The following is a 26,740-nucleotide window of genomic DNA, read 5'->3' as shown; positions in this document are numbered from 1 at the left end:
AATTAACCAATATACCTTTTTACTTATAAAATTTCTAAACAAACCCATCCCAAACAAACAAAATTAAAAAGCAAACATTCATTATATAATTCAATAAAAATTTAATTATTCATTGATGGATATTTATCAACAATTTCAACTAAAAAATCAAATTGTTCATTTTTTTCAATAGCTAGTTTTATATGAGAAGCAGTGATCCTTTTAACACCTTGTTTTTTAGCTTGTAAAATGGAAGATTCAACTAAATTTGCCATAAAAATTTCTAATGCTCTCCCTACAACTACTGGAGTAGCTTGTGCAACTTTACCAATTTCTTCATCACTTTGCATTATTTTTTTAATTCTTGCTGCTGGGAAATGTGTTTTAATTTTTTCAAATGATGTTAACAATTGATCTTGTGTTATTGTTGTTGAAATGTTTTCATTGGTTGAAGTTGATTCCGACTGTTCTGGTTCTTCCTCCTGTTCTTGTTCTTCTTGTGTTGTATCTTGATTTTGATATTCTTGATGGTTATATGATAGATTATTTTGGTGATGATTTGGTAGCTCTGTTTTGGGCTGATGATTATTATTATTATTGTTATTATTATTTAGTATTTGATTATTATTATATGATAATGTATTAGAATATGAATCATTATTATTATTTGATGAATTTATTAAATTATTTATACTTATATGATTTGATTTAAGATGTGATTGAGATTGATGAATATTATTATTAGAGGTAGTTGTATCATCATCATAATTCATTAAATGACGTAGATTTGACATCTTTAAATATTTTGTATTATATGAATATTGTATTTATAGAATAAAACTAATTAGGTCGTGTAAATTTGTTGATTGTCATAAAAATTTAAAAATAAACAAAAAAAAAAACTTAAAAATTTTAACTTGTATTTATATTAATTTTTTTTTGCTGATTATACTCTTCTATATACAGTACCTATCATTTTACGTGTTTTTTCGTAAGAGATGAGATTTTTGCATAATATTATATATTTTATTAATAAATTATACATATAAATATATAAATCAACAAAAGAATAACAACTTTATTTTATCAATAAGAAAAATACAAGAGAAAATATCAACATCCAAAATTACATTCATAATTATTCATTCTTCATTTTATTTATTAATCTCTAGTCCTGCTAGGATTCCATCTTCTATAAATTAATTCTGATACTTTATATTTACTTAATAATTGTTTAAATAATAAACCATCATCAATATTTTCAGTATAAAATATTTTATCAAATTCTTCTTGATTAGGTGATTCAATATAACAATGTATATAATTCTTTTTAACACCACCAACAACTCTTGCTTGAGTACTCATTTGAAACCAATCTAATTGTGATTTATCATTTTGATCTTGTAAAATCAGTATACAATATTCTGCATGTTGAAAAGGTGGTCCTCTTTTATATAATAAATAATCAATTCCAAATTTAATACCTGATCTTACACACCAACCTTTTGATCTAAAATAATGATAAATAACATATTGCAAAATAAATTTATTGTTTGATTTTATTTCTTGTGAGTTATTATTATAAAGTTGACAACATTTTTTGAATAAATCCCTTGTTGATAATTCATTGACTTCTATTCTGTTTAATGCAAACTTCAAGAAAAATACTTCAACTGCTTGTAATTGAACAAATTCAAGTCTAGTAACAGAATTGTTATCAAAATTTATAATTGCAACATCTTCTTCTCTTAATTTTTCTTCTTCTTCATCTTCATCATCAATATTTTCCAAATTTATTTTATCACTTTTCCTAAACTCAACCAATTCTTCATCAATTTTATTCATTTCAATTATTTCATCAGCTGTTATTAAATCTTGTCTTTGTTTCAAAATTAAATCTTGTAATCTTTGTCTTTTCTTTTTGAATTCAATTCTTTCATTTCTTCTAATTTTAGTTAATTGTTCCATAGTTAACTTGTTACCACCATTGGTACTATTGACACCTAAGTTGAGTCTATCAATAGTTCTTTCATACCAAGTAGGTTCAGATCTTGATAAGATACCTTTACCAAAAAATCCTTCTCTCCATAATTTAATCATTATTTTGGGATTAGTAACTTTGAAAATATCACCAACTAATTCAATTTTTAATTTTGATTCATTTTTAGGTTTTGAAAATAAATTGGATTTCAAAAAATTGAAAACATATTTAATCCAACTTAATGGATTTAGTAATGAAATTTCATTTTTAAGCTTGTGTATAATATCAATTGGTATTGGTTTCTGATATATCTTATTTAATTGTCTGGAATTCTTTTTCCCCATTTATCTTTTTCAAGTTAGTACTTTATATCCCACGAAACATTTTGTCTTATTGAAGTCTTTCTTATGTTGTTAAATCAGATACCGTTGTAGTCTATTTGAGAAATCATGTGAACTTACATTGATTTAAAAATCTTCAAGCACGGGTACGTTGTCATCATTAAAATGTTTAACATAAAAAAATTGAATCAGTTATTTAATCTAGGAAACATACTATTTTATTGTTTAATTCATTATTTTCTTGCTGTTCTTCAAATGAAAGTGAAAAAGAAATGTGGTTGTAAAAAAAATTTTGTTTTGAAATATTTTTTCCTCTTCGTAGAAATAGTCAGAGATCGTGTAAGTTAGGTCAGAAATTATTTAGATTTTGTAACTCCATTTGGGTCGAAACTTGCTCGAGGCTAGTACTTAGACAGTACGAGTCATCCTGAAGATAATAATTATTGATTTTTATCGAACTATTGAGTCTTGAAGTGGATTTGAAGTACTAAAGCGTAACATCATTTAATCAGAATGTCCCAGAATCATTCTTGTAATTTATATAAATTGTAAAGTACTATCAATTATCTGGGGTTACAAAAAGTTAGATAACAGAAAAATAGTATATTACAATTAATTTAAATACTTTTAATTTACAGATTAACTATTTCATTTCAATGACGAATCAATACAGTTGTGGTGAATGTGATAAACCTTTGGAAATAGATCCGAGCATAAGTAGACTAAATCAATCACAATTGAATCTTATAACTAACTCATTACAAAATAAAGAATTCATTAAAAATGACAACGAACAACTACAAGAATTAGATCCAAAAGATTATATAACGAGTGATAAATTAAATATATATGATGAACTACCCAAAAACTCAAAACCAATATTCTACAAAAGTTATTTTGAAAGTGAAGATGAAGAAAGTGAAGAGGACGAAGAAGATGAACAAGAGGCAACAATGTACAAATCAATTTCAAATTCTGATATAGATTCTTATTTGGTGGTGAATGAAAATGAATCTTTAACAAACGAAGAACCTAATCAGTCAATAGATGACTTACAAGATTTTGAGATTAAAATATCATCAAGAATTAAAAAACTAAACAGGATTTTCAAAATTTTATCAAATATGCAAGATATTCAACATCCATTAAGTGAAGATTGTGCAAACTTACTAATAGAAAATTATAAATTAAAATTTGATCAATCTCAAAAGGAAAAAAATCAATATTTAAACTTTCTCAAAAAGTTGAAAATTCAAGATCAGAAACTTAATTTAGATGATGAAAATTTTAGTGAAATTGAATTAGATAAAAATTTGAAAAATTCTTTAAATGAATATCAAAGATTATCGCAATTAGAATCCACAAAACTAGAAGAGTTAAAAGAACTTGAATTGACGAAATCAAATTTACAATCACAACTTGAAAAAAATGGATCAGAATTAGCCAAGATTAACGAAACTGAATTAAATAAATTACTACGACTTAAAAATGAATTCCAATTAAATTTATCAGATAAACAAATCAAATTGGATCAATTGAAAGCATCTTATCAAATTCATTTAAACCACATTGATCAATTAAGAAAATCAAATATTTATAAAATGATGTTCAATATTAATTTAGATAATAATTATGGAACGATTAATGGATTTAGAATTGGGTATAAGATCGTATGGCCAGAAGTTAATGCTGCATTGGGACAAATTGTCATATTGCTAGCTTTTATTATCAAAAGATTAAATTTAAATCTAAAAAATTATAAATTAGTGCCAATGGGTTCTCAATCACAAATTATTAAATTCTCAGAATCGACAAATGGAACAAAACAAAAAAATGTTTTAAACTTATACTCATCTGATGAATTTACATTAGGTAGATTATTCAATTTCAACAAACTTGATGTCTCAATGATTGCCTTGCTAGATATTGTTCTAATTATTGAATTGGAATTAATGAAATTGGATAATGAAATTGAGTTACCTTATAAAATCTTTAAAGATACGATAGGTGGCAAAAGTATTAGAGTTACATCGAATTCTGAGTGGACCCAAAGTTGTAAAATTTTGTTGACTAATTTGAATTGGATTTTAACTTTTATAGAAGCACATACCAATTAATTGTTATGTATTAAAAAATTACCTCTTAATAATATTTTATCGTGTGCCTTTTATCAATTTGTAAATAAACTCTACTGATTAAGCTTCAACTTTATTAAATTTATTTCATCAATCAAACACCAAGCTCAATCATGGAGTCAAAGTCAATTGGCAAATCAGTTGCCCAATCAAGTCCAATAAATTATAAAATTGCCAACAGTTCATTAGAGAATTACAATAGTTCATTCTCACTTGAAGCAACACCTACTAAAAAAAGGATCAGACGTGAATTTATTACTGAACCCGTCAATATTATCAATGAACGTATGATTCCACGAGTAATTCCACCAATTGACTTGATTAATGATGATATTATTGAAGAAACCTCCAATAACGGTAATAAAAATTTTACTATAAATGATAACATATTAAAAAGTTCACCGCTTATCTCAAATATTCAACCAAGTAAATCACTCAAGAAGAATCTTTTTAAATCAAAAACTGTATATTCAAATTCAGATGATATGATCAAAGCAAGAGAAGTGTATAAAAATATTTATAGTACAAGTAGTCCATTAACGGAAAGTTCAAAAATTTCCACAAATCAAAATAAAACTAAGGATGATTACTTAATGGGTTTCCAATATTATCAAGAACAATCAAAAAGGGATCAGGTAAAACAAGATCATGATCAGAGATCAAGTTTAACACCTACTAAAAAAATGGAAATATTACAACAACCACCTAACGATAATGATAATAATCGAAATCAATCTGCGCTACCTACTCCAAGATACCGGAATAATAATAATAATAATAATTTCAACATTTTATCAAATAATAATTTCAAATCTGAAACAACCTTAGATGAAGAAAGAATAAAATTAATGAACTACTATGATAAACATCATCAAAATGGTCAATTTACAAATTATATAAAAAAATCAGATATTTTAGATAGTTTTGTCGAACATATTATTGTTTTAAAAGTTCCTTCCAAGTTTTTGAAAACTATTTCAATTGAATTTAATCATGAATTTGGGTTTATAAAACAAGAAAAAATTAATGGGAGTATTATTGATGGAGATAATGATGATGTCGAAATAATTTCAATAAAACAAATCAATCAGGAACAACAAAGTCAAACAAATAAACAAATCAATCAAAATCAAAATCAAAGTGATAAAAACAAAACTATTCCTCAAAATCAAATTAATCAAATTACTGAAAAAAAATTATATACATCACCTAAAAAACTAGGTTGTTGGACATGTAGGGTACGTCATAAAAAATGTACTAGAGAATTACCAAAATGTAAAGATTGTGATAAATTTGATTTATATTGTGATTATAATGAATCAAGACCTGAATTTATGATTAATAAAATATTACAGAAACAAAAATTAAAAGAAATTAGAAATGCAACTGATTTGTACAAACAAACTCATCAACATTAATAATGATTAATAGCAGAGGTAGAACTAAATAATGATATAATTACATTTTTAAAATTTAATGAGATAATGAAAATTGAGCATATACTACTACTTAAATAAACTAATATATATTCAAATTAATATTCTAAAAATAGGATCTGCAATAAATAATAGTTTTCTGGTAAATATTATAAAATTTTAACGCTCCTTTTCTTATAACTTATCGTTCATATTAATTGAACAAAATCTCGTAAATCAAGTTAATTGAATGAACAAACGAGATTGATTCAATAAATCTTAAACCTTACACGTCCTTCAATTATATTTTTTTTTTCTTTTGGTTACTTCTATTTTATTTTGAATATTGAAAAGAAATTTTGATTAAGAGAGACCTATATTTGTTTAACTATTAGACTCAGGAATTAAAAAATAATTTTTTTTGATTTTCATTTCAATAATTCAACAAATCAATCATTAATTCACCAAGTACCTACCTATTCAAAATTCAATGCTACAGAATTTAATATTTATATTAACTGTTGTGTTAATTAATATATCCACCACTAACTCATTTTATTTACCTGGTGTTGCCCCTACTGATTATAAGCAAGGTGATACTATACCGTTATTAGTTAATCATTTAACTCCTTCATTACATCATGTAAGTCATCAAAATAAAATAAAATCAGCTACATATGTATATTCATATGATTATTATTATCCTAAATTTCATTTTTGTCAACCTGAAGGAGGACCAAAAAAGCAATCTGAATCTCTTGGATCAATTATTTTTGGTGATAGAATTTTTAATTCACCATTTGAAATTAAAATGTTAGAACCAATTGAATGTAAAAAATTATGTACTTCAAAATATCCTAAATCAGATGCTGTTTTTGTCAATAGAAATATAAGAGCAAGTTATAGTCATAATTGGTTAGTTGATGGATTACCAGTTGCAAGAATTGTTGAAGATCAAAGAACTAATTCTCAATTTTATGGTACTGGATTTCATATTGGTGAAGTAAATAAAGATCATGCTGCTGTATTATATAATCATTTTGATATTAAAATTGAATATCATGTAAGAGGAGAAAATCAATTTAGAGTTGTTGGAGTAACTGCAACTCCTGCATCATTAGATCGATCAGAAATTCCTGAAAATTCACCAGATGAAACTTATTGTTCTATTGGAGAATTAAAACAATTTCATTTAGATAAAGATAAAGATAATGATGTTTTATTTACTTATTCTGTAAATTTTCAAAAAAGTGATATAGCATGGGCAACTAGATGGGATCAATATTTACATGTTTATGATCCAAAAATTCAATGGTTTTCATTAATTAATTTTTCGTTAATTGTTTTAATTTTGGGAATTGTTATTGCTCATATATTAATTAGAACTTTAAAAAATGATATTGTTAAATATAATGAAGTTAATTTAGATGATGATTTAACTGATGAAAGTGGTTGGAAATTAATTCATGGTGATGTTTTCAGACCACCTTCTCAAAAACAATTACTTTCAATAATTGTTGGAAGTGGATTACAAATCTTTTTTATGGCTTTTGTTACTATTATATTTGCATTATTTGGATTATTATCACCATCAAATAGAGGATCATTATCTACTTTTATGTTTATTGTTTATATGTCAAGTTCAATTATTTCATCATATATTTCAGGTTATTTATACAGATTTTTAGGTGGTGAAGATTGGAAAATGAATTTAATATTAACTCCAATAATTGTACCAGGTATATTATTTGGTATATTTATATTCCTTAATTTCTTTTTAATTTCAGTTGATTCTTCAGGTGCTATACCAATGGGGACAATGATTACTATTGTAATGATATGGTTCCTTATATCTATCCCATTATCAGTTGTTGGATCCATATTAGCTTCTAAAAGACCATTATTGGATATTCCAGTAAGAACAAATCAAATTCCAAGACAAATTCCACAACAACCTTGGTATTTAAGATTAATTCCAATTATGTTTATAAGTGGAATTTTCCCATTTGGATCAATTGCAGTTGAAATGTATTTTATTTATTCAAGTTTATGGTTTAATAAGATATTTTATATGTTTGGATTTTTATTTTTTTGCTTTTTGTTAATGATTTTAACTACAAGTTTAATCACAATTTTAATGATATATTATACTTTATGCTCAGAAAATTATAAATGGCAATGGAAATCAATATTTATTGGTGGTGGATGTGCTATATATGTTTTCATACATTCTATATTTTTAACTGGTGGTGAACGATTAGGTGGATTATCTTCCTTTGTGTTATATGTTGGATACTCAATAGTTATATCAATGTTGGTATTCTTATGTTGTTCAAGTGTTGGTTTCGTTAGTAGTTTATTTTTCGTTAGAAAGATATATGCACAAATTAAAATTGACTAAAAAAAATAAGAGTTTTATAGAGTGGAAAAAAACAATAGTAAATAAGTAAATTACAATATATATATTATTTATATTATTAGTGTCTCATTAAATCTAATTTAATCATTGGTATTATTTTGTCCTGAATCCAATTATTTGTAGGTGTGGTGCTTGTAGTTAATGTTGTAAAATTTAAATTATCATCAATTATTGATTGTTTAATTGATCTAATTACGTTATCACAAATAGGTAAATTTGATAAATTTAAACTTAATAAACTAAATGATATTGATAAATTATGGAAAATTTTTTGAGTTTGATCTGATTGTGGTAAATTTTCAATAATAATTTTTAAAAATTTAGATATCCAAAATAATTGAGTTATTGAAATGTTAAGTATTGATGATAATAAATTTTTATTTTCCATTGTTGAAGTACTTAAATAGTTTGCAAAATTTAATATTGTTGTTGCTAATTTTTCTAGTTTTTCTGTAAGTTGTGACTGTTGCTGTTGTTGTTGATTGAATATATTGAATAATTGATATTTTTCATTGACTAAATTATAGAAATGAATTATGAAAATGTCTTTTGATTTTATGGTTTTTAATGTCATTGTTGATGATAATATAGTCTCATTTTTCATATCTACTAAATTCTTCAAATCGTAATATAAATCAGCTTGTGATAATTTACTCTCATTCATTGAAACAAATTTTGATAAATTGCCCAGTGGTATAAATTTTGAAACACCCGATTTCAAACAAACTATACTATCAATTATATCTAAATTGAGGTATAATTTAGCAAACCTTAAGTCTTTCTCTTCACTAGTTAAAACATGTTCTAAAATATTCAATTCGTTAAAAAATGAACTTGCCATTGCTATACCACATCCATAAAAACTACCCTTTAGTAATAATGCATAATTTATCAACAATAAAGTTAATCCATACATAAATGAAGAATTTTTATTGATTTTAGAAAATTGATGCAATTGTTGTAACTTGAAAAACATCGATATAGTATTAAATTCATCAGTTGATTTAAAATTAATTAAATCATTCAATGCCATATGAAAAATTTCAACTAAATTTTCAGTAGGTACTTCTATTCCATTAGTTTGTATTATTGATATTAAAGTATCATTATCAACCAGTATAATAGGAAATGATGGTGCAAATACTTTTTCATAAACTTCCAAATCAGCTTTTAACAAATTCATTGGTGATGTTGAAAATTGTGGTGATATTCCATGTGGTGATAAAAATTGTAAATGAGGTTTTGATGTTGAGATATTATTTGTATTATTAGTTGATATTGGTGATGATGGAGAATGGAGTAACAAAGATTTGTTCATTCTACCATTTAAACTAGATAATGAAGTTATTGAGTTTCTTGGTGATATAGATTGTGAATTATTTCTAATAATCAGTGGTCTTTGAGAATTTGATGATTTAATAGAATAAAAATCTTCTGATTCACTATCACTTAAAAATTCATTTGAAGTTGTATTTTTAATTGTGGGCATTCTTATACCTGTTGTTGAAGTTGATGATATCGAATCTATTGATGATGATCTTCTACGACGTGAAGGTTGACCAGAACTTGTAACACTACTAATTGATGAACGATGAGAACTTGATGATTGAGGCATTTCATAAGGTACTTTCCAGAAAGGACCTTGAATTGGTGGACTATTGTTATTGGAGTTGTTGTTGTTGTTGTTGCTATTATTGCTACCGTTATTGAATTGTGGATTTTGCGGACTTGATGGATTTGATTCCATTGTATTAATTTTTTGAATTGCTGGTGATAAATTTTTATTTGAATAATTCATTAAAGGTGGTAATTTAATTGATTGTAATTGTTGTTGAGATTGATTTTTAATAGACGGGAATGATACACTATTTTGAGGTATATCCTTTATAGTTGTTTGAGATGATATTGAATTTGTTCTATGTAATTCATTTTGAATATTATCTTCTAAATCTTTTGAAAACCCCTTTGATGGACCTCTTTTTAAAGGTGTTCTTGAAAAAGTACATTCTTCTGAATTTTTTTGACAATTATTACAAATTTGAGTAACTTCATTTAATGTTGATGAAAATTCTGCATTACATTTTATTTTTTTCCTTCTACATGCATCACAAGCTCTTGAAATTTTTGATCTTTTTCTTGGAGGATCTTTTGATGATTGTTCAATTTGTGGAGAAGATGATACATTTGAAATTGAGCCATTTGCGTTATTATTTATAGTATGTGGATGGATTGGTTGTTGATTATGATACATTTGTTGTTGTGGTGGTGGTTGTTGTAGATGTGACGATTGATTATTATGATGTTGTTGTTGAATCTCTATTGATGGAGGAGGTAGTGGCATATGTTGATGTTGTTGTTGTTGTTGATGATTTGGGATTTGATTATGATTTTGAACATGATTAGGTAATTGTTGATGATTGTTATATATTTGATGATTTGTATTTATATTTGGAGTTGTAGTATGAATATTGTGATTTATATTGTTATTGATCTGATTATTCTGATTATTATTATTATTAATTTTATTTTTATTATTTGATTGACCAGTATCTGCTAATATATTACTTATTGAAGGTATCAGTTTTGTAGTAGATGTTGAAGTAATCATTATTATATTATCATTTATGTATATTTTATTAAATTATATTATATCAATTTATTTTAGAATAGATTAATTAGTTTAATTGTTTATGAACTGTTATTTAACAATTGGTTGTAAATAAATTGAAATTATTTATTTAAATTTTAATTTTTTGAACATTCTTTTTTTTTTTGGTTGTAAATAATTTTAATAACATACATTAAATAAATTATGTAATAGAAAAATTAAATATGGAGAAATATTTTATCAACTCAACTAACACTTATGTTCAATTTATGATAATGATTAAATTATAATGATTACTTTGACTTGAAGTACCTAATGGTAGTATAAGTATTGATTAATTAGAATTATCGTATAATAATTACTACAGAGTATGTTAAAATAAATATATATTATTTCAAATAAATATTTAGATACTTATTTAGTATAATTATAGTATGAGATCTATAATTTTTTATATAGACTTAAGGATTAACTCTATCTTGATCATAAATATTCGAGTAATATTAATATTTTGTAGAGATATAGTAGATTTGGTAGACATCAAAAATTTAAACATGTACTTTCTTATATGAAGAGATTATACTGTACAATATTTTAAATATTACATGTAATCAAAATTTTGGTCATTCCCTACCCATTGAAATAGTTCATTACTAATATATAGTATGAGTATTTCAATAAGTAGAGAGATTAGTTCTAAAGATAAAAACTACGCGTAAGTTTTTCAAACTTACTAAATTGATGATTTAATCAATCAGTCTTCAAAGTCTTTAAAAAAATGTTTCGAATATTTTTTAAATGAGTAGATGCTAATACGCTTCAGCAACCAGGTATCATGATCACAAAAATATAATTCATACACTTAAGTCTCTTTGTGTTTCAATTGTATCCGTATTTAGTCTGAAGATCATATTAGAAGATGTTGTTATTATATCAAGAAAATCAAATTATAAAGTAATAAAGTAAAATAAAAGAAAGTAAAAATAATTTGTAAAATATTAAAAATTTATAATTTATATCTAATTTTTTTTTGTATTAGATCTAGTAATAATATAATACACCTTAGATAAAAAAAACATAAACTTCTAATATCTGAAATATAATATTACTCTCAATTGATCATCTTGAACTCGTTTACAATGTTGATTGTTAATCGTTTATTAAAAGATTTTCTTATTCAATAAATTTGATTGAAATGATATAACATTTTATAAACATACTGCTATGAAGAATGAAATTTGTATGTAATACTTTATTTTTAATATTCGTAAATAATATAAGTATTTCCCCGGGTTTTTTTCAAAGCTAATTATATACAGTATATATGTATTGGTTTTTGTGTAATTTTATTTTGAGAAGATTTTATAACCATTAATTGAAGGAATCGAATTATCATATTTATATTATCAATGATTTAACGTCAAAAGTATTTCTAATTACAAATTGTATTTATACTATACCATTACTCAATCTAAATACAAGTAGAAAAAAAATAATCAACCTAAACTTAAAAAAATATCCCATTCTTTAATTAAATTCATAAATCCTAAATTTTTTTCATCTTTTTCTTCAAATTCACCTTGATTTCTTCTTTTCCAAATTTCATAAAGAATTTGTTTACTTCTCCAATTATTTGATTGTTTATTAAAACATTGATAATTCAACCATATTTTTTTAATTTTATTTTGTAAAATTGGAGATATTGCAATTGATCCACATATTAATAAATTCCAAAACATTGGTTTAAAATTTAATTTTAATTTTGTAGATATATCTATGGCACTAACTAAATGATTTAAACAATTTTCTATTATTTTTTGATGATCAATTATATTAAAATTATTTTTAATTAATTTATTATGGAAAATAATAATAGCTTGATGAAATGATAATATATAATTTATTAAAAAATTTTGAAATGGAATTTTTGAATCTAATTTCCAATTCAGTTTTGTTAAATTCCAATTAATTAATTTATCTTCTAAATTTGTACATAATTTGGGGAAATTTCTAGGAAATTGTTTTTTTAAATTAAAAATATTTTTATGATTTGCTAAATGAATAATTTCATGAAATAAATTTAATAAATCTTGTGGTATACCAAACATTAAATAAATTAAATCAATATCTAATTTTGTTGTAAATTTTGTATTTAATTGTGGTGAAAATTTTGAATTTGGGGTAATGGTTGTATTTTCACTTGTTAATTCATAAGCTGCATTATATTTTTGATTTTCATTAAAATTTATTGTAAAATTTGTTGGACTATATGTTGATGATTCTGAATTTGTTAATGATAATAAATTTTCAATTGATGGTTTAAATCTTGAATTTGAAATATTAGTGGTTGGAGTCAACCCATTACTTGAATTTGAGCTGGGTGTATTGTTATTGACTTGATTATTACTATACTCAACTTCGACATCTTCTTCATCTTCTTCCTCCTCATCATCATCATCATCATCATCATCATCTGTTCCATTAATCAAATTATAGTCATCCTTCAAATCATTAAATTCATTTTTGTTTTCATCTATTTGATAATTGAAAACATTTATAGCTTGAGTACTTTCATATAAAAAATATTTGATTTTGAAAATGTTGATTAAAAATTTATTTATAGTGGTTATTCTTGAATTATTAATAATTTTATTTTTAATAACGAAATCTCCAATTGCATAAATTAAATCCAAATTTTCAAATACATTAAGTACTCCGTCTAGTTCTATTTGTAAAATTAATGATGTAAGTAGTAAAGTGTTATAGTTGTTATCGTTTATTGGATCATTTAAACCAGGTATTTCTGCAATTGTATCTGATTCATCAAGATGATAATTTAATAGCTTTATACTCAATTTCCTCAATTCGATACTTATTTTGAGGTACTCGTCAATATCATATTTACCTTGTTTATTTGTTAACCCTTTTGTTTGTGATACATTAAAAGCACTTAATCCTAAAGTTAAATAAATGATACATAATTTAATACTATGCAACAATTGTTCATTATTTAATTCATTCATATTTTGTAAATCTATAACATCCCAATCTGTAAAATCCCAACATATAAATGATCCAACAATTTGTTTAATAAAAGGTATAAATAATACTTCAATATAAGTTTGAGGTAATCCTGTCCTGTTTAACGATATAGCATCCTCTGTAAAATTATTTATTAGAAATTTAAATAAATCAAATATTCGTAGCTCTTTAGCAGTTCTTTGATATAGTTTGTTATTTACCATTGTAGCATTAGCAAACCAATCATCATCTGAATCAACATTAGGGTAAAATTTAGGGTATAATATATGTAACATATTTTGATCATTGAATTCATAATCTGGTCCTTTTATGGCTATGATTGTTTGCTTGGCATAATTGATTAAATCATAATGAACGTAGGAATTGTTTGTTTTGCTGAAAATGTCTTCATTTACTGGTGGTGTTTCTTTTGAAGTTGGAACATCTATATAATTCGGATTTTTTAATTGTTGATCAATTTCTATAATTTCTGGTTCTGATGGCGCTGATATTTTTCTTCTCTTGTTGTTTTTTAGTTTAAAACATCTGAAAGGACCTTTCTTAGCGATACCATCTAAAGTAACGGAATTTTCAATTTCTTCCAATATATCATTTAATTCTGAATAAGTTTTATAATACATTTCTTCAGGAAATTTCATTAATTCAATACTTCTTCTTTGAAAATTTTCTAATTCATCTGATCCTTTTAAGTTAATCATTTTATTATTTTTAGAAATAGTTATTGGAGAAGACCAACCTAATCTTATCTCATATCCTAAACATTCTCTTTTCAGTTTTAAACATCTTAAACAATTTGGTTTTGTCAAATCACATTTCACTTTTCTTTGTCTACATGTCCAGCATCCATTGAATGTTCTACCTCTTTTGGCCATAAATTAATTGATGGTTGAGTATTTGATATTTGTAGTTGTAATATTTGTTTATCTTTTGGTGGGGAAAATTATTTTTTTGATTTGGTTTTGCAACACAATTATGTCTGAACTTTTACAAAACACAAATAGAAAACATACCAACAAGGATTCAAAGTATAACATAATCACCAGTTAAGCTCCCATAAGTCAAATTGATTCAATGAGTTTAACTTCATTACCGATTCAAACATTTGAAGAGTATGATCCATCAGTTCCATTAATCCTACCTCATGAAAAAGTTTATTCAATGCAAGTTGGTTATAAACTATTTAGATTAAGTGGGCTTTCATTATCATCAGATTCACCATCTTATTTTACAAAATTCTTTAGTGAACCAGAAAATGAAGAAAAAATATTATTTTTCGATAGAGATCCTAAAATATTTGAAAAAATATATAATCATTTACAAGGATACCTGATAAATATAATTAATGATTATGAATTTATGCATCTTTGGAGTGATGCTTTTTATTTTGGTTTAACTAACCTAAAAAAAGTTTTAACTGAACAAGATATATTTGCAAGTATTGGAGATAAATGTTTTAAAATCCCAAGAGTATTATTAATTAATGAAGGTAATTCTCAAAATTATTTTACTGTTAATTCTGATAGATTATTATTTGATAATTTGGCAATTATTGAAAAAAAAAATATGTTAAGACCACCACCTCAAAGACCAGCAATTGTTACAAATAGATCACCACAATTATTTTCAGATTTATTGGAATATTTAAAAGGAAATACTTTGGTGATACAAAATGAAGAACATAGATGTTTACTACTTAAAGAAGCAAGATATTATAGATTTTTGGAACTAGAACAAAGAATGATTAATCATAAAATAATAAACAATAATATAATACTAAATTTGGAAGATATTTCAAAAAAGGGAATACTGAATATCTCACCCATGGATAAATCTCAAGAATTATCTATTCAATATTCAAGACCATACATAAATGAAAAACCCAAAAATCTAATATTCCAAATTATAAGTAATGAGGACTTGAAGAACTGTAAATTAATAATAAATAAAAAAATGAATATAACAACTGCAAAATTCGAAGGTAAAATAGCTTCAAAACTAAAGCAAATTTTCAAAAATGTTGAACCACTATTGGTAAATGAAACATCAATAAGTTTTTTGGTGGGGATAAGTAAACTGAAAACTATAATAAATAATCATGAAATGAATAGGAATTGGATTAATGAACTTTTCAGTAGTGATAAAGAAGAAATAGAAGAAGATTCAGAAAGAAATTCCAAAAAACGAAAATTGAGTAACAACACCACTAAAAACATTCAAGGAGAAATCATTGAGATCTATCTAAAAAAATCACTTTGGAAAATACTAATGAGAGGTCAATTAGCCAGGTTGGAGGCATTATCTCTAGAAGGTTTAACAAGTCCAAATTTAGATATAATTGAATTTATATAATAAACATTAATTCTCTGTCAAATTCGTCGTAAATTGAACCCACCGTATAAATACCTCAGTATAAAACTTACACAAGCACCAACAAAAGCACAAACAGTCAAAAAGTAAACTAAATTATCAAAACTTTTTGGTGTTTTATTAGTTATTGCACCAGCAATAGGTAACCCAAATAAATCAGCAATAGATAATATAAAAAACGCAGTCCCTAAACTTTTACCAGTATCTTTAGTTTGTACAATAGATGTAACCAAACTAGCAGAAAGACTTAATACAGATCCACTTGAAAATCCAAAACATCCAGCAAATACAAAAAGTGCTTGTAAATGATGTCCAAATGGTACCCAAATTATACAAAATACCACTAATGAAAAAACATTTATAATACAAAAAGTATTAAATCTCCCTAAACCATGATCTGCAAAATAACTAGGTATAACTCTACCAGGTATACTAAATGCATTAAAAACAACAATTAATAATGATGATTTACTTTCTCCAAAACCTTGAATAGTAGCATAAGTAGGTAATTCAACAATAGTTATTAAAAAAGCTAATCCATTAAATAATAATCCAGTTACAACCACTAAAAAAATTAAATTTTTAAATAATATTTTGAAATCAATAGAATGTATAATTTGTTTGAAAATATTTTCATCTTGAGGTTGATGAAATTCTTCATGTCTATCACTAACTAATAACCACCCCACTACCAAAAAAAATAAACAAATAAACCCTCCAATTCGAATAGTCCAACCAAATCCAATTTTGGGAAATAGCTTCCTAAATATCAAAGGGAAAATAACCCCTCCTAATCCACCTCCAGTATACCCCAATCCAATAGCAATAGACCTTTTTGTAAGGTAGTGATGTCCAGTAGCTGCTACAAATGGAGCAAAACTTAATGAAGCTCCAATACCTGTTAATATTCCATATGCTAAAATGAATTGCCATAATTTGTTACAAAAACTAGTAGCTATTAATCCTAAAAACATTATAATTGAACCAACAAATATAGGTATTTTACATCCAATAGAATCAAATATAGGTCCAGAAAGTATTGAGCCACCAAATGCAAAAAAATTATATAATGAAAAAATCCAATTAATATTACTTTGACTTTCATTAACCAAGATATTTTGTGATAAATAAGTTGAAATAACACCACCTGAATTAACAAAACCTAATGATCCAATAAGACCAATAAAAGATCCTAAAACTGTTAATATTCCCTTTGTGTTCCAACCCAGAGGAAATCTTGATGGATCATCTAATAATCCTTGATTTTTTTCATTCAATTGAGAAGTTGTAGTTGGTGTAGTTGACAAATTAACATTTTCTATTTGTAATTGTTGATCTGACTGATTTTCAAGATTACTTAATTTCTCTTCTTTCCGCGTTATATTATTGAATAGCATATTATTATTATCATTGTTATATTATATCTGTTGAAGCAGCTTTTGAAATTTATATATGATTAAATATGATTGATTCTTTAATGAATAAATTTAATGATTAGTAATAATTCAAGTCTCTGAATTCGTAAAATTTGTATAGTTCTTTGTTTGTAAGTTCTTATTATTGATTGTTTTATTGTAATTAAATTTTCAGAAATTATAATAATATTAAAATTAATTAAACTTTTAAAATTATAATAATAGATAAAATAATTCCGTTATAAAAAAAGAAATAAAAAAACTAAAAAAGTATAAAAATTGACGTGCGGCTTTATGTTTAGTACATGGAAATATGACAACAAAAAAAAAAAAAAAAAAAAAGGTTTCANATGAGCAGATTTGGCAATTTGTTGCAAATTTTGCATCATTTTTGTAAAATAGAAAACATCAAAAAATTACCAACTTCAATCTTGTCTAGATATCTATTTGGATCGTAATTTGAAATTAGAAATATTTAAAATACACCAAGAAAATAAATTTATCTATCACCTCGTAAATAAAGGGCTCTATCAATGACACAAAAACTTTGAAAAAGATCTTGTATCGTTTAGATTAATGGAATCTACAACGTACCTAAATTTTTTTCAATTAGCACAATCTTGAGATCGTTTAGATCGCTCAAATTTAAAATCTCTTTAGTAAAACCACATTTGAAGTCGTTTAGATTGATCAGACCTTGGACAAACCAAAAAAATTCAAATAATACGATCTTGAGAAGATATAGAAACGATTAAATATGCAGCAAATCATAAATCTCTCAAATAAACTATCTTGTAATTATTTAAATTAATCACATTTACAACTAAGGAAGATTTAGATAGATCAAATCTATAACCAAATAAGAAGATCTAGATCAAAATTCTTTTGATTTTAAGATCGTATAAATCAGTCAACCCTAAAACAAATAACAAGCTTCCTAGTCCTGCGATTTGAAATCGTGTAGATATAGATCAAATTACACCGAAATCTTTAAATAGAATAATTCGGAATCCATAAAGATTGGTCTCGTTAAGTAAAACGAACCTTTAACTTGTACAGACTGATCAAATTTTCTACGGAAAAACCTTTTAAATTAAAAATTAAAAATTACAATCTATACGAACTATACTTGAAGAATATACTTTTTCTTCAAATCTAATATGGAACTCTTGGATCTTGATTATAAGTTACTGGTTGTGAATCTGGCATTACATGAGATTGTTGTGGTAGACTTGGATTTTGGTTGGTACTAGCTATTGGTTCATAATATTGTGGTTGTGATGATGGTGGAATTTGTTGTTGATAATTAACTTCATATTGTTGTTGTTGAGGTGGTACTTGTTGATCAGCAACTGAGAGATGTTGGTTAGCTAATTTTTGATTTTGCAAAGCTGGTTCTTCTGTAAATTGTTGATTAGCTAATGCTTGGTTTTGTAAGGCTGGATCTTCTTGCATCATTTGTTCATTTGGATTCGTTTGATTTTCTTCATTTGCAAATTGTTGATTAGCTAATTTTTGATTTTGCATCATTGGTGAATTAACGTAAGTATATTGATCACCTAATTCTGATGATGATCTACCTTTGTTATTAATATCTTTTTCCCATTGTGAATTACCACCATTTTGATTTTCATAATCATATTGATTAGTTTCATATAAATGTGGATGTTTACTTCTATATTTTCTAACTGCACTTGGGAATAAATCCATTGACCAAAGTATTAATAAAAATCCATACCAGAAACAAATTGACCATTCAAATCTAGCAGATAAAGAATCATTTCCATGTTTCATATAGTAACCAAAACATGCAGCTAAAACAATAGCAACTATTAACCATATTATTTTAGCAACAAAACTAACAAAATATAAATTAGCAAACCTTGATTTACCAAAAATTGTTCCGTTATGAATTGGATCTAATTTAGCACCTCTTGAACCGAATATATAACTCACACCAAAATCGCAACAACATGCAAGAAAAACAAACGCAATAAATATACCAACCATTGATAAATGTACTGAATGAAAATTCTTAGTATTGAAGATTGAAACAAAGAGTATTCCTAATTGACCAATTATTGCACAAATTATACTAGCTATGGCTAATCTTGGTTGATGATGTGATATGTATGGTTGAATTTTATGCTTTTTACGTAAATAATATCCAACAACCAACGTGCCAACGAAGAATATGGCTTGAAATCCTGAACAGGAGATGAATAGTGGTTGCAAATTGGTTGCACCTAAGTCTGATAGATACACAGGGTTCTGTTTAGTTGTCATGAAGCTGTAGATAGGTCGACCTTGAATTCCCCAACAAATCAAAAGTGAAATTAGAAGTCCAAACCATACTACCAAGGCCACTAATGGGATTAAGTAATAATGAAATATTTGAAAACGAACTCTTGGCTTCTTTTGACCATTTTCTGTATTGACCATGTTTATCTATGTTGATGGATAGCTTCAAAGAATAAAGACTATGTGATTTTATTTTTCATATATATAAAGATTAAATGGAGATATGAGTTTCTCAAAAGCAATTATAAAAGTAGCATCAAAGACTTAAGACTATGTGATTGTGAGTTTCATATATAAGAATAAAAGTACTGAAAAGCAATTATAAAATTTTACAAATTTCAAATGTTTCAAAAATACAAGTACATCATTAATTGTTGTTTTTGTGTAATAAACGAGTTTTTTCGCAACCTTAATTAAACTAAAAAATAAATCGCAGTTAAATTTGAGGGCCTTGAAACTGGACTTGTCATACATTATGTCTAAAATCTAAATTTAGCCTTGTCTTTATAATAGAATTTTTTTTTTCTTTAGGTCTTGGGAAGTTGAAGGTAGAACAATCAAATCCCACTAATTATTGATTATTCCAAGCAATGTTCTCTTGAACAATGTTTCAATCACTCAATCTGATCTGACTTGTTTTATGGAACAATTTTTAATTGTTTTTTTTTGTTTCAGTACTTAATTTGTCTATTAAATGTCCATCTAGCTTGCTAAATACAAAGTAACTTTGATAGGGAGAAAATTTGTATATGATTCATTCATTTAAGTTCATAGCTGTTTAATCCCAAAACCATTTTTAATATCTTTCGTTTTTGTTCTGTTTCTTGTTTTATGTTTGTAATGAAATATGATCATTACGTGCTTGTGTGTATTACTCTAAGTGCCATTTTTTTGAATTCTTCATCTGAAAGTTCATCACTTTCGATCGTCGATAGGCAGATACTTTAAGTAAAAATTTAGACACTTGTTGGATTGAATCATTTGATTTAATGTTAAGTCTGAGTTGCAAATTACATGGTTCAGTCTAATTCAAAGTTCTCGTGCTCCTGCTAGCAGCCAGATAATATTTGAGTAACGACATTTGAAATTTTGATGGGCTTTTTTTAAAGTTCGATGGGTTTATAAGGTTTTTCACACAATTGGCTTTACGATGATACTTTACCTTATATTCTATAAATTACTGGTACTAGCCCAATGACCTTAAATAGGATGGTTCATACTCAAAGTAAATAAGGTCTTGAGCAGATCTATTAATTATCACAAAAATATCGCGTTCATTTGAAGTAATTGAGTCACCACTTCATACTTTGAGAATCTGGCTCATTTTTGTTGCAGAATTACTACGAAGCTCCGTGATGAGCTCTTTTCCTTCAATAATCAATTGCATTTACAAACATTATGTCTCTTATTGCCCCCTAATGATCTGAGTCAGAATCGCACATATAGGTCGTCAAAGTTATAGTATTTAGACTTTAGTGTTCGTTTTAGTTAAAGCAAACTTTTGTACAAGCTTCCTCACCATATGCAATATTCTAAAAATTTGTTGGAAAGATCGAAAGATATCATAAACTTCCATTTAGGTAGCAATTTGATAAAACTAAAACAGTGTGGTTAATACTCGAGCACCAGTCTACTAAAAAATATCGATGACAAAGTCTGGTTACTAAAGTTTTTTGTTGAGACCCCTACATCAATGATTTAAGTGCGTGAAAGGTAAAAAAGTAACAGAGGATTGCTTTTTAACGTGCCCGTGCCGAACAAGAGCACATTACTTTAAGACTAGCAAAGTGTCTACTCGCCTATTATTGACACAAAATACCAAGTTTCAGTATCTTCTTTACAAATAATTATGAGCACCTAATTGTGCTGAAAATTGGGAAAAGCGGGGAAAAACTGGCAGGTTTAACTGAATTTGCAACCTACGCATTTTCGAACAATTTTACTACATCCAACATAGGACAGCTATCTTTAAATTTTACTTTGAAATTGAGGTCAATTTAAACTTTTTTAACTGTAGAATTGGTTTGGTAAGAATAGTCAAATTAGTTTAATTTACAATTTGACCACAAATTTTGACTCAGATGAATACGTCAGGGTGTTTAATAAGCATATTTTGTTTCGTGGGCTTAGTAGTTGCACCTAAGTCTGATAGATACACAGGGTTCTGTTTAGTTGTCATGAAGCTGTAGATAGGTCGACCTTGAATTACCAACAAATCAAAAGTGAAATTAGAAGTCCAAACCATACTACCAAGGCCACTAATGGGATTAAGTAATAATGAAATATCTGAAAACGAACTCTTGGCTTCTTTTGACCATTTTCTGTATTGACCATGTTTATCTATGTTGATGGATAGCTTCAAAGAATAAAGACTATGTGATTTTATTTTTCATATATATAAAGATTAAATGGAGATATGAGTTTCTCAAAAGCAATTATAAAATTTTACAAATTTCAAATGTTTCAAAAATACAAAAACATCATTAAGTTTTTAGAAAATGTCTTGATCATAATACCTTACCTTAAATTTTTTATAAAACTGGTACTAGCTCAATGACGTTGAATAAAATGGTTCAAAGTCAAAGTCAACAATCTCCTTTGCTAATTGATAAATTATTACACAAAACTGGGTTTATTTGGAGTAGATAAGGCACTTACCTCGTAGTTTGAGAATTCAGCTCTTTTTTGTTGCAAAACTACTATTAAATTCAATAATTAGCTCTTTTCCTTAAGGGATCAATTAAGTATAACAGCTTATTACCCACTAATGCCTGAGTCAGAATCGCACATATAGGTCGTCAAAGTTACAGGGTTCAGACTTTGATGTTTGTTTTGGAGCAAATATTTATACAATCTTCCTCGCTATATACAATATTCCCAAAATTTGATTAAAAGATCGAGAGACTTCATATACTTCCATCTAGATAGCACTTTGCTTGATTATAGACAGTTAAGAGGTTATGAAAGCCTAAGCCTATTATAAATTTCGATGATAAAGTTTGTTTTTAAAACATTTTTGTTAAGATCCCTACATCAATAATTAAAATAAAGTATGTGGAAAATATAAAGAGCAACAGGTATGCTTCCTAATGAGCCCGTGCCAAACAGGAGCACCTCTAGAATTGACAAGTGACTACTCGTCTATCTTTGAAACAAATTAGGTGTTCTCAGTATCTTCTTTACTGATATTTATGAGCACCTAATCGTGCAGATAATTGAGAAATTGGCAGGTTTTAATTGAATTTGCAATCTACACATTTTTGTAGAATTTTAATTAGGACAGCCACCTCTAAAACCTTTTTGAAAGGGAGGTCAATTTAACCTTTGTTTATTGTAAAATTGGTATTGTAAGAATAGTCAATTTTAGGTCGAATCACAATTTGACAACAATTTTTGACTCAGATGAATACGTTTATAAGTTCATATTAGGCAACCCTTTGTTTCGTGGACTTTAACTAATTTTCATCAATTTACAAGAATCAATTTACAAGAAATTGGAGAAAAATCAAGCAATTGATGTATGGCATGACAAAGAAAAGTTTAATCGTTGATTGAAGACGAGAAAAAGAATTGAAGACATTGGAAATTTACATCAAATCTAATCGGATATAATGCATATTGATTTTTTATACCCGAACTTTCATTTTCTTTTCACATTCTGTATTTCTGAATAAATATATCGTGTAATACAAAGTATCATAACTTAATACAATATTCACTTCCATGAAGTTTGTGATGATCAATCAAGGGTAGTTCAAAATTTCTTACAAACGTTTGAAATTTTTCATACATTGTAACATCAAACTTAAATATCGATTGTCATATAAAATTCCAGGGCTTATATAATATTTATACGCATTTTGCATACAAAAACTAAGTCTAGTTTTGATGATTAACGAATCAAATAATTTATCTTTCTGTGAGCTTATACCTTTATTTGGGAATGCGTATCAAATATGACGAGACGAATTAAAAAACTTTAATATTAACAGCAATTTCATATTTGCATACAATCAAGGGACCACTAGAAATAAAATTTTCACAGAGTTTTGTTACTTAAAATTGATACTGTTGGAAGATACATTTGAGAATTAAGAAAGGAAATTAAAAAGAAATTAAGTATACAAACCAATGTTAATTAAAATTGTTAGTGGTGTTAAAAAAGTAACACAATACAAGTAATTTGCTCAATAAATAAATATAATCTACGATATTAGCGCTCAAAGATGAGTTTGAACAGAAAATGATAATTGGTGTTCAGCACTGTGCAACACTCTACCAACCCATGCATTCTTTCAATGTTTTATCTTGCTACCACTAATAAAAATTTAGTCTAAAACAAACTCAATAAAAATAATTGACTATACTTTCTATAAATTTAATAAGCTGTGCATTAGCGTTAACTCAAAAAACAATAGGAAATGAAATAGTACATTAAGCATTCTGAAAGACAATAAAAAACTTAAAATATTATATTTTGATCTTTGTATCAAAATTTGACTAAAAAAAAAATAATTATTAAAAGAAATTTGCAAAGTATAAAACGAAACGACTAACCTTTTGCAAGTCATTTATTTATATGAAACCCAAAATTAAACCTAGATTTTTTGGAACGGTTCCTCTGAATTTCATTTCCTCTTTTGATACTGTACGAATCGACTCGTCATTGAATTGACGAAAAAAGATTGTTTTTATCACTTAAGCATTAATAATTTTTCACGTTAAGCATAATTTCAAATTTAGTTAGCAAGGAATGTTTGACAATAAGAGAAATTTAAAACGAGAATCGTAACAATTGTCGTCTTATCGTTTTTAATAAAGTACTAAAGTTTCTACAATGAAGGTCTAAACCAAGAATTTTCAAATTGCACGACAATTTCAACGCAAATAGAAACTCGTTTCTCGTATTCAAGTTTAGAACAGCAAATGATCAAAAATTGGTAACCAAAATTATCATAATTATATTCAAATTGGTGCCTAACATTAATTTAAGTCCCCAAACGCATTCGGTAAATCTCACTTTTTTTTTATTTTTGAAATTTCTAGTATATGTCATCTGGGCTAATAAAATTAATCGTATTTTGTGTCACATAATTACTTGTTTTGCTTACTTAAATTTTACAATATTAGCTTGGGATGATCATAAACGTAATGAATTGAAATTTTAATGCACTAGGATATGATTTCCTACAAATGCTAGCAAAAATATAACACTTCCATTGTACTACTTAACAAATCGAGAAGTAATCGATTTAAATTTTGAAATATTAATAGAGCTTTATATTTTACTGATTCTAGTACATTTGAGCCTACTCATGTATGTAATCGAGTCTACATGAGATTACTAAGTATCGATAAGCATGGCTTAGACTATTCATTGAGAGCTTTTTACAAATGATATCATTCAACACTATTAAGCATTCGTTAATGAACAATAAGCACAAAAGTTCTGGTAAGCTGAGATTAGTTTTTTTTATGGGGAAGTTAGTCGATGTGTAACAAAAATTAAGTCGGATGAAGAAGTGAAATCGTAGTGAACAATAGATCAAAAATAGAAAGGAAAAAAAGAAACGAGTTCATGTGATGTTATTCTACATTCTTGAAGTTCAAAACTTTAAAGTTCTGATCTGATAATTAAGAGTCAACAAATTTTCTCGACTCCACTTTCACACAAACTACGTTACTATCGGATGCGGGTGTTTCGATATTAGTTATTCGAAATAAAAATAAATTTTGGTATTCGTTTTTAATTCTAGTCATACTTTTTACTAAATATTTAAATTCTTTATTGCATAATACATTACATAGTTAATAATGGTTTTGAGCAATAATACACTACTTTGTACAAACTTCATTAGTATAGTTTTAAACAAGTTACATAATTTTAAATAATATAATTAATTAATATAATCTCTTTGTCTTTTGCTGATTTTGATTTTTTTATTTTATTTTTTTTAAATTTAATTATCAATTTTGTTACAATTATTTTGTCAATTTTGTGCATTAATAACTATTTTGTGTAATATAAAGTGAAACACTTTTCCATATTTTATCACAATAGACTTAATTATTTTATAGTTCATCATAGTTTAAGACCATTTTTATAAATTTATGTTGGATATCAAAGGACGTCTCAAAAGCCGCTACAATCTCTCAACTTGTTTGCAATGACTACTCGACTCAAAATTTTTGAAGTTGTAAGTTTGATCATATTTGTATTATACTTAGCAATATACCATAAAGAAAAAAGATTTTTGCAATCAAGAATTTCTTTTTCTATCCTTTATTTTCAAAATATTGTAAAAAATTAATATTATTTCATTTATTATTATTGATCTTACTATTGCCCCAATTTAATGGGTAAATCTTCTTTATTTTTTCTTCTTTTATTGTTTGTTTTAAGCTTGGAAGTTCCTTATTAATTATTATTATTATAATTATAAAATTTTTATAATGTGCATGAACTAAAATTAATATTATGGTTAAGTAGACTTTAACATTTAGAATTATTAAATAGATGATTTATTTGTTAGTAAAAAGATCGTTATAATAATTTTGTAATGAGTGAATTAATAGAATTAATGAGGTAAGATGGCAAATCATGTGTTTGTCATATGTAAATTAAGATTAGTATCACATTACGGATTTCTTAAAGCTGATCAATTGAAAAGTCTAAATATAGAATCTAGTTTTTAGTGAATGATGTTGAAAGAAAGTTTAATTTCCATGGTGGTGAT

At 26.0% G+C, this 26,740-nt stretch overlaps 10 protein-coding genes across 10 annotated transcripts; 4 read left to right on the top strand and 6 right to left on the bottom strand. All coding sequences in view use genetic code 12, as the record gives it.

Moving 5' to 3' along the window:
* Window positions 1-101: 101 nt before the first annotated feature.
* HFL2 (negative cofactor 2 transcription regulator complex subunit) lies at window positions 102-773 on the bottom strand (the record flags this gene model as incomplete). Its single annotated transcript, XM_051762134.1, has 1 exon — window positions 102-773. The coding sequence occupies one exon, from the start codon at window positions 771-773 to the stop codon at window positions 102-104; it is 672 nt and encodes a 223-aa protein (XP_051621270.1).
* Window positions 774-1,140: 367 nt separating this feature from the next.
* Window positions 1,141-2,304, bottom strand: SEN2 (tRNA splicing endonuclease subunit; the record flags this gene model as incomplete). Its single annotated transcript, XM_051762133.1, has 1 exon — window positions 1,141-2,304. One exon carries the CDS (start codon window positions 2,302-2,304, stop codon window positions 1,141-1,143), a length of 1,164 nt encoding a protein of 387 aa, XP_051621269.1.
* A 653-nt stretch (window positions 2,305-2,957) lies between these two features.
* KGF54_001730 (beclin 1) lies at window positions 2,958-4,418 on the top strand (the record flags this gene model as incomplete). Its single annotated transcript, XM_051762132.1, has 1 exon — window positions 2,958-4,418. The coding sequence occupies one exon, from the start codon at window positions 2,958-2,960 to the stop codon at window positions 4,416-4,418; it is 1,461 nt and encodes a 486-aa protein (XP_051621268.1).
* A 131-nt stretch (window positions 4,419-4,549) lies between these two features.
* UME7 (DNA-binding transcriptional regulator) lies at window positions 4,550-5,854 on the top strand (the record flags this gene model as incomplete). The annotated part of the gene is made up of 1 exon (XM_051762130.1): window positions 4,550-5,854. The coding sequence occupies one exon, from the start codon at window positions 4,550-4,552 to the stop codon at window positions 5,852-5,854; it is 1,305 nt and encodes a 434-aa protein (XP_051621267.1).
* Window positions 5,855-6,341: 487 nt separating this feature from the next.
* Window positions 6,342-8,252, top strand: EMP70 (Emp70p; the record flags this gene model as incomplete). The annotated part of the gene is made up of 1 exon (XM_051762129.1): window positions 6,342-8,252. The coding sequence occupies one exon, from the start codon at window positions 6,342-6,344 to the stop codon at window positions 8,250-8,252; it is 1,911 nt and encodes a 636-aa protein (XP_051621266.1).
* Window positions 8,253-8,328: 76 nt separating this feature from the next.
* Window positions 8,329-10,878, bottom strand: RGT1 (Rgt1p; the record flags this gene model as incomplete). The annotated part of the gene is made up of 1 exon (XM_051762128.1): window positions 8,329-10,878. One exon carries the CDS (start codon window positions 10,876-10,878, stop codon window positions 8,329-8,331), a length of 2,550 nt encoding a protein of 849 aa, XP_051621265.1.
* A 1,496-nt stretch (window positions 10,879-12,374) lies between these two features.
* On the bottom strand, window positions 12,375-14,792 carry ARG83 (Arg83p; the record flags this gene model as incomplete). The annotated part of the gene is made up of 1 exon (XM_051762127.1): window positions 12,375-14,792. One exon carries the CDS (start codon window positions 14,790-14,792, stop codon window positions 12,375-12,377), a length of 2,418 nt encoding a protein of 805 aa, XP_051621264.1.
* A 199-nt stretch (window positions 14,793-14,991) lies between these two features.
* Window positions 14,992-16,269, top strand: KGF54_001725 (uncharacterized protein; the record flags this gene model as incomplete). The annotated part of the gene is made up of 1 exon (XM_051762126.1): window positions 14,992-16,269. The coding sequence occupies one exon, from the start codon at window positions 14,992-14,994 to the stop codon at window positions 16,267-16,269; it is 1,278 nt and encodes a 425-aa protein (XP_051621263.1).
* Window positions 16,270-16,286: 17 nt separating this feature from the next.
* KGF54_001724 (uncharacterized protein) lies at window positions 16,287-17,684 on the bottom strand (the record flags this gene model as incomplete). The annotated part of the gene is made up of 1 exon (XM_051762125.1): window positions 16,287-17,684. One exon carries the CDS (start codon window positions 17,682-17,684, stop codon window positions 16,287-16,289), a length of 1,398 nt encoding a protein of 465 aa, XP_051621262.1.
* Window positions 17,685-18,857: 1,173 nt separating this feature from the next.
* Window positions 18,858-20,144, bottom strand: KGF54_001723 (uncharacterized protein; the record flags this gene model as incomplete). The annotated part of the gene is made up of 1 exon (XM_051762124.1): window positions 18,858-20,144. One exon carries the CDS (start codon window positions 20,142-20,144, stop codon window positions 18,858-18,860), a length of 1,287 nt encoding a protein of 428 aa, XP_051621261.1.
* Between the last annotated feature and the right edge of the window lie 6,596 nt (window positions 20,145-26,740).

Source organism: Candida jiufengensis (genome assembly GCF_024610255.1).
Source record: "Candida jiufengensis strain CBS 10846 chromosome Unknown scaffold5, whole genome shotgun sequence".
Taxonomy (NCBI): domain Eukaryota; kingdom Fungi; phylum Ascomycota; class Pichiomycetes; order Serinales; family Debaryomycetaceae; genus Lodderomyces; species Lodderomyces jiufengensis.
This window is presented reverse-complemented; position numbering and strand designations above follow the sequence as displayed.